This window comes from Erpetoichthys calabaricus, chromosome 3, assembly GCF_900747795.2.
Source record: "Erpetoichthys calabaricus chromosome 3, fErpCal1.3, whole genome shotgun sequence".
In the NCBI taxonomy this organism is placed as follows: domain Eukaryota; kingdom Metazoa; phylum Chordata; class Cladistia; order Polypteriformes; family Polypteridae; genus Erpetoichthys; species Erpetoichthys calabaricus.
Window position 1 is genome coordinate 37446628 of NC_041396.2, and position 8165 is coordinate 37454792.

Sequence of the window (8165 nt, forward strand, 5' to 3'; positions counted from 1 at the left end):
CTTCTGCGTGAAGTTCTGCATGTTCAGTCTGTGCTCGTGTGATTTTCTTTCAGCGTCTCCAGTTTCCTTGTGGAATCCTGAAAAAAAAAATTGTAATGCCTCTGAATGGTGTCTTGCAGCATGTTGCTGTTCCATCCTATATTTTTTTTTTGCATACATAGAACACTGCTGGGTTAACATTAACACTGGTGACTCTAAATTGGAAAAGTTAGGCTCAGAAAGAAGATGGATGTATGGAGTTTACAAGAAGTGTGGTTTATTGGTTAAGATATCTGACATTAAAACACAAGACTGCTGCTACAACCCTCTCCACCTGCACTCGTCACTAACTTGCATTTGCTCAAGAACACATGAACAATTGTGCTAGGGCTCTGTGATGATCCTGTAAGCATTGTGTAAATTATTGTGTAAACCTATGGTCTTTAAAAAAGACATGTAACTGAGTGAGTCAGTGAGATAGCCCGGGTAGGCACTATATAATAGGTACAGTAGATGTAACTTTGTTCTGCTTCTCCGACTTCCAGAATCCCACTGCAAATTCACTTTGTCTTAGTCTTGGTCTGATGTTAGTTTGCATCTCTGGGTCACACTGCAATAGTGCTAACACTGCAAGTTAGTCTTGTTACCATAAATACATACTAACATCAGATCAGCATGGGGTCATACCTGTGCTGGCAACACACAGCAACTAAATCATCCATCCATCCATTTTCCAACCCGCTGAATCCGAACACAGGGTCACGGGGGTCTGCTGGAGCCAGTCCCAGCCAACACAGGGCACAAGGCAGGAACCAATCCCGGGCAGGGTGCCAATCCACCGCAGACTAAATCATTCAGTTTTAAAAAATAAATCAATCAGGAGAAAAAAGCAAAGACACAGGAAGAACTTCACAGAAGCAGAGAGTCACAACATTTGAACTCAGAAGGCTGGATGCTATTAGCAACAACAGCACTACCATGCTACACAATCTTTTTTTTTTCTTTTTAATTTTACTTTAAATACACCACATATTTCAGGGCATTTTCTACACTATACATATAGTTCACATTTACAGAGGCCTAGCGCTGTAATGGCTGCATTGGATACAAGAATCAAAAGTCCATCCAAGGACATATCACCCACAAACCTACAGACACATATTATGCCAGTTTACAGTGGCCAGTTCACCTAACCTAACTCATGCATCTTTGGCATGGGGTGGGGGGAGTGTGAAGAAAACAGCCAGGCAAACATGGGAGAATGTTCAAACGGGCACTGACCAAACTAGGATTTGAGTGATAGATAGATAGATAGATAGATAGATAGATAGATAGATAGATAGATAGATAGATAGATAGATAGATAGATAGATAGATAGATAGATAGATAGATAGATAACGTTTGATTGATTGATTGATTGATTGATTGATTGATTGATTGATTGATTGATTGATTGATTGATTGATACTGTATTAATTCCAAAGGAAACTGCAGGTTTACAGCTGCTTAAACAGAAAGGCAGAGACAGACTTTATACAGGTATATAACCTGAATGATCATATCCTTAAGTATGTTAATATGATATGCACATACAGCAAGAATTATCTATAAGTATAAAGTATAGAGATATTCACTAACTGTAAAGTGATTAGAATTGCACACACTTCTCAGTTTCAGTTTTCACAGTACAGGATGTCAGTCATTGGCATCATTGTCTGCTAAGATGCCTGTTAGACCAGATCAAGACCATTCAACACACAGAGGGCTCAACTATTGAATTTACCATCTTACAATGCTCAAAATGATTAGAAATGCAATGCCTCACAACTGGTTCCAAAGTCTGTAACTCCTTCCCGTTTGAACTTGAGACTGAGAACAAAGGAGGATAGTTCAGAAGGGGTGGTGCTACTAGAAGGCACATAAACCCACATGGGAGTGTGTCAGAATGCAATGTTCCTCAGAGAATACAGGTAGGTACAGAGCTGTCTTGAAGACCTAGAAAAAACCTGAAGACTACAGGAACACCAGGGCCACTAGATGTATCCTATTTTAATGCATCCTTGTGGTCTAACTCATAATAATGTTTCTAATATTTTCATCCATCCATTTTCCAACCCGCTGAATCCGAACACAGGGTCATGGGGGTCTGTTGGAGCCAATCCCAGCCAACACAGGGAACAAGGCAGGAACCAATCCCAGGCAGGGTGCCAACCCACCGCAGGACACACACAAACACACACACAAACACACAAAGCACACACTAAGAACAATTTAGAATTGCCAATCCACCTAATCTACATGTCTTTGGACTGTGGGAGGAAACCTGAGCGCTCGGAGGAAACCCACGCAGACACGGGGAGAACATGCAAACTCCACTCAGGGAGGACCCGGGAAGCGAACTAAACTGCCATGTTTCTAATATTTTTTTTTTCTTATTTCTTATTCAGTGGAAGCTGCATGGACACCAGAACAGCAGTCGAAGCGGCTGGCTTTCTCCTCATGTCAATTGTTAGTATTCCAGCTAATCTGATTATCATTTGCTCCTTTCTGCTGACTGCAGACAAGCTCCTAACTGCTGACACCATCCATTGCCACCTTGCTCTTGTCAATCTAATGATGGCTTTCACCCGCAGTGTCCCACAGACGCTTAATGCCTTTGGCCTCAGGCCACAGCTCAGTGATGTTGGTTGTAAATTGATCTTCCTCACTTTCCGGTCATCCAGAGGTCTTTCAATCAGCTTTACCTGCTTACTCAGCACCTACCAAGCTGTGTTGGTCTCACCTGCCACATCCTGGCTAGCCCCTCTCAAAACAAAAATACCCCAATACCTCCTGTACATTATTGGATTTCTCTATGTACTGTACTGCACAACAGACATCAGCACATGCATCCACATTGTCTCCAGTTTTGTCAATAATACCATTCCCCCATATACTTTTAATCTAGGGTACTGCTTTGCCCCTTACCCTAGTTTTACTGCCTATGTTGGAATTGGCCTAGGGGTCATGCTAAGGGACCTTGCCTTCATAATTCTAATGGCAGTCATGAGTGGATATATTCTGTGCCTCCTCTACCAACATCACAAGAAAGTCAAAGGCCTTCGTAGCTCAGAAAGGAGCCAACCCAGAGGCCGAGCAGAAACCAGAGCGTCCAGAGCAGTGGTCACCCTAGTGGTCCTCTATGTCATCTTCTTTGGGGTAGATAATGTCATCTGGATATATTCTCTTACTTTTCTGAGGGTATCCCCAATTATTTCTAACATCCGAGTATTCTTTTCCATTCTTTACAGCTCTTTGTGCCCAGCTGTGGTCATCAGCACCAACCCAAAAGTGAAAGCCAGGCTGATGAGAGTCCAAGTAAAGAGAACGAACAGCTCCATAGAGACTGTTACATCTCAAATATAGTTGGACTAGCCTGGCATAAAGTCAGTGGGTCCAGTAATTGAGTGACTCTAGGGAAACAGTAACCAAACTTCAGTTCACTATTGAAAGTATCCTGACTGGATGCATCACTGTTGTGGTTTGGTAAACTGACTTGCCAGGATTACCATCTTCTCCAAAGGACTATCCTTATCGCTTATAAAATCATTGAGGGTGACTTCCCATGGCTTCATACCATCTACACCAGCAGATGTCTGAGGAGAGCTGAATCCATCAAGTCAGATGACAACCATGAGGCTCATTCCCTGCTTTCACTTCTGCCTTCTGGAAAACACTTCTGGAGCCTCACCTCACACTCCACCCACTTCAGAAACAGCTTCTTTCCCAGGCCATAAGGTCACTGTACTTTCAGTTACGTGTCCTTACATGCCCTGTGCTGTACCCACCTGCTGGTTTATGTATAATTGTACTGTATTACATGTGTGCTGCCATCTAATTTTCACCCTACTGTTTATCACAATCTGTATATGTCTATACAGTTCTGTTTTGCACTTGCTACTGTGATTGACTGGAATATTTATCTTCTGCTACTCTTATTCATTTATTGAATATATTTGCCATATTTATTGTCTTGACGTATTTCCCTGCCCAACTGCAACAGAGGCATAAGAATTTCACTATGGTCTAGTAATGTATGTGACAATAAAGATTTTTAATCCCTGATCTCTTGCTAAGTATTTCTTTTGTTCTTCATTATGAAAAACACTGAACATCCTAACAGAATGAACTGCAATTAATGTGTTTGGTTTGCTGCCAATTAATCCATGTATCTATTATAAAAATAAATCTTGATCATCTTGAGGCTTCTCAAACTATACATTATTGTCATTAAAGATCTGGGATACAAGTCAGGGGATACCAGGCAAGAAAATCTGGCACAAGTTTAGGACAGGACCCTGCAAGATTTTAGATAAGAGAAATGAGTACAAGTTGCCAATAATAATGTAATCTGCCATGCTTTTGTGATTGAAGGAGCACTGCTAATGTAGTGTCTTTAGGTGTAGAGTGTCCCGAAAATACTAATTCCGTGGACACTGACATAGGAGAAAGGCCAGGATTTTCTCCCAAAAACAAAGTCCTCACTTGTGCTACAGGTGGACTTGGTCAGTGCTGGAGCCACCAAGATCCCCTGTACCTTTAACTCTGTACTGGGCACTAGAACACATAGATATGTGGTTCCACTACAATGAACACTAGGGAAATGGCCTAAGCATATTCAGGGACCATAGGAAAATAAACAAGGGTGGGTTGTAAATTTACTTCACAGCCAGGAGCTGAAAGAATCAGGAGGTTTGGCAGCCAAGGTCTGGCAGTCACAGGGGTGGTGACAGAGAAAATGAGAGAGATGGGAGATTTGAAAGAAATTGCTCTGTATGGCATTTGGCAAAAGCATCCCACCATGAAGAAAGAAGTAAGATCAGCTAGTTCAAAAGAGCTAATAGACATGTTTACTTTGCACTTTTTGTTCTCCTTTTGATCATTGTTCCATTGTGTTTCTTATCTATATAATAAACAGACATATTTTGTATATTTTGGAATCCTTAGTATCATTTTGGGTTAGGGAGAGATCACTACAGCATGTCAAGTTCCCCTACAATTACAAGATGTTTATATACTGCCATAATTAAAGACTTCCACAAGGGAAAATGAGCTGTGGACCATCCCCGTGTAATGTCCAACAGACGAAAGTAAAAAATGAATGAAAAATAGAGATCAATAGACTCAAAAAAGCAATTGACACAGGAAAATACAGATATGATGTTTTTAAACCGGAATAAAATGGCTGGTGGAAATGATGTGGCATGAGATAATGTCGTAACTGCACGACAGATGTGACGTCATCAAGAGGAGACCAGAAGTGATGGTGTGGTAGGAAGTGACATCATCTTCAGGAGACTGGATATGGCATCATGCGCTATATAAATGTAATGAATTATTATTATTATTATTATCATCAGCGGGAGACAGGATGTGACGTTGATATTGGGAGCCGGATAAGGAAGTAACGTTTGGCAGCCACCTTGCGAACCCGGAAGTGTGTGAGGTAAGTTTATTGTGTTATTTTTCTTCTTTTGCTCTGATGAAAGAGAGAGAGAGGTGTTAGTACCACAAGTCAACCCTTCATCTCATGATGTTTCACTCATCTCAGGGCTTGTTGACTGTCTCCTAAACACACGTGTGTGACAATATATAATATGAGTAACAGGCCTGGATACATCAATCTGTGAATACTGCAAAGGCCAAAGCTGCCTTAGCAGGTCTATGACCTACAAAACTAAATTAGATTAGATGTGATAAATTTTACTAATCCCAAGGGGAAATTTAAATGCATTCAGCAGCAGAAACATAAAAAAACAAGAATATAGACTTATAGGACAGATAATACATACAACCTATCAACCAATAAATAAACTTAACTCATACATCAGATAGAAGCATTGAGTTGCTTAATAGAAGTGGTCAGAAAAGACCCCCAGAGGTGCTTCTTAGCACACTGTGGTGGAATGAGCCTGTAGCTAAAAGTGCTCCAAGAGAGCACCTCCTGGTGGGGATGGGGCGGATTTTTCATGATGGAATCCACTTTTGCCACTATCCTCTTTTCTACAACAGCTTCCACTGTGTCGATGGTTCACCCTGTGATGGGGCAGCCTTTCCTGATAAGTTTGTTCAGGCATTGTTCTTCTTTTGTGCTCAGGTTGCTTCCCTAGGGGACCGCAGTGAGGAACATCAAAAGGCCTGAGTCTCTTTAGCAAGTCCAGTCTGCTCTGGCCCTTCTTGTTCAGCGCCACTGTGTTGTCAGACCATGTCAGACCATATTGTTCATGTGAACCCCCAGGAACTTGTAGCTTTGCACCACTTATACGTCCTCCACTCTGAATGGTGTCTGGTCTCAGTTACCCTTAAGATGGTTCTGATTATAGATATGTGGTAGGGTCCTGGGGGGTGACCTTATTCCCCTTTATAAATGCCTGTGATAACCCTCATACATTACACTAGCTTTAGACTCTAGGCAACAAGATGCAGTGCATCTGGAAAGTATTCACAGCGCATCACTTTTTCCACATTTTGTTATGTTACAGCCTTATTCCAAAATGGATTAAATTCAATTTTTTCCACAGAATTCTACACACAACACCCCATAATGACAATGTGAAAAAAGTTTACTTGAGGTTTTTGCAAATTTATTAAAAATAAAAAAACTGAGAAATCATATTCACAGCCTTTGCTCAATACTTTGTTGATGCACCTTTGGCAGCAATACAGCCTCCAGTCTTTTTGAATATAATGCCACAAGCTTGGCACACCTATCCTTGGCCAGTTTTGCCCATTCCTCTTTGCAGCACCTCTCAAGCTCCATCAGGTTGGATGGGAAGCGTTGGTGCACAGCCATTTTAAGATCTCTCCAGAGATGTTCAATTGGATTCAAGTCTGGGCTCTGGCTGGGCCACTCAAGGACATTCACAGAGTTGTCCTGAAGCCACTCCTTTGATATCTTGGCTATGTGCTTAGGGTTGTTGTCCTGCTGAAAGATGAACCGTCGCCCCAGTCTGAGGTCAAGAGCGCTCTGGAGCAGGTTTTCATCCAGGATGTCTCTGTACATTGCTGCAGTCATCTTTCCCTTTATCCTGACTAGTCTCCCAGTTCCTGCCACTGAAAAACATCCCCACAGCATGAAGCTGCCACCACCATGCTTCACTGTAGGGATGGTATTGGCCTGTTGATGAGCAGTGCCTGGTTTCCTCCAAATGTGACACTTGGCATTCACACCAAAGAGTTCAATCTTTGTCTCATCAGACCAGAGAATTTTTTTCTCATGGTCTGAGAGTCCTTCAGGTGCCTTTTGACAAACTCCAGGTGGGCTGCCATGTGCCTTTTACTTAGGAGTGGCATCCGTCTGGCCGCTCTACCATACAGGCCTGATTGGTGGATTGCTGCAGAGATGGTTGTCCTTCTGGAAGGTTCTCTTCTCTCCACAGAGGATCTCTGGAGCTCTGACAGAGTGACCATCGGGTTCTTGGTCACCTCCCTGACTAAGGCCCTTCTCCCCCAATCGCTCAGTTTAGATGGCCAGCCAGCTCTAGGAAGAGTCCTGGTGGTTTCGAACTTCTTCCACTTACGGATGATGGGGGCCACTGTGCTCATTGGGACCTTCAAAGCAGCAGAACTTTTTCTGTAACCTTCCCCAGATTTGTGCTTTGAGACAATCCTGTCTCGGGGGTCTACAGACAATTCCTTTGATGTCATGCTTGGTTTGTGCTCTCTGACATGAACTGTCAACTGTGGCACCTTATATAGACAGGTGTGTGCCTTTCCAAATCATGTCCAATCAACTGAATTTACCACAGGTGGACTCCAAGTAAGCTGCAGAAACATCTCAAGGATGATCAGGGGAAACAGGAGGCACCTGAGCTCAATTTTGAGCTTCATGGCAAAGGCTGTGAATACTTATGTACATGTGATCTCTCAGTTTTTTTATTTTTAATTAATTTGGAAAAATCTCAAGTGAACTTTTTTCATGTTGTCATTATGGGGTGTTGTGTGTAGAATTCTGAGGAAAAAAATGAATTTAATCCATTTTGGAATAAGGCTGTAACATAACAAAATGTGGAAAAAGTGATGCGCTGTGAATACTTTCCGGATGCACTGTAAGAGTACAGGACAGGCAGGAGAAAACATTACCCGTTAATATTCATCATGTATCATAGATAATGTGCCCAAAATTTAAGCAAAACACTAATAATAT

The 8165-nt window shown here is 42.1% G+C and overlaps 1 protein-coding gene across 1 annotated transcript; it reads left to right on the forward strand.

The window, feature by feature from the left end:
* The first annotated feature begins 1909 nt into the window (after positions 1-1909).
* Positions 1910-3528, forward strand: LOC127527019 (olfactory receptor class A-like protein 1). Its single transcript, XM_051924383.1, has 2 exons — positions 1910-1950; positions 2428-3528. The coding sequence occupies exons 1-2, from the start codon at positions 1910-1912 to the stop codon at positions 3383-3385; spliced, it is 999 nt and encodes a 332-aa protein (XP_051780343.1). The 3' UTR covers positions 3386-3528.
* Positions 3529-8165: the final 4637 nt, after the last annotated feature.

Bases quoted from the DNA above. Each gene is read 5' to 3' on its own strand.
- LOC127527019 (XM_051924383.1), top strand. From the start codon at position 1,910: ATGGGAGTGTGTCAGAATGCAATGTTCCTCAGAGAATACAG. The intron at 1,951-2,427 runs GTAGGTACAGAG...TTTCTTATTCAG, and splicing joins ATGTTCCTCAGAGAATACAG to TGGAAGCTGCATGGACACCA.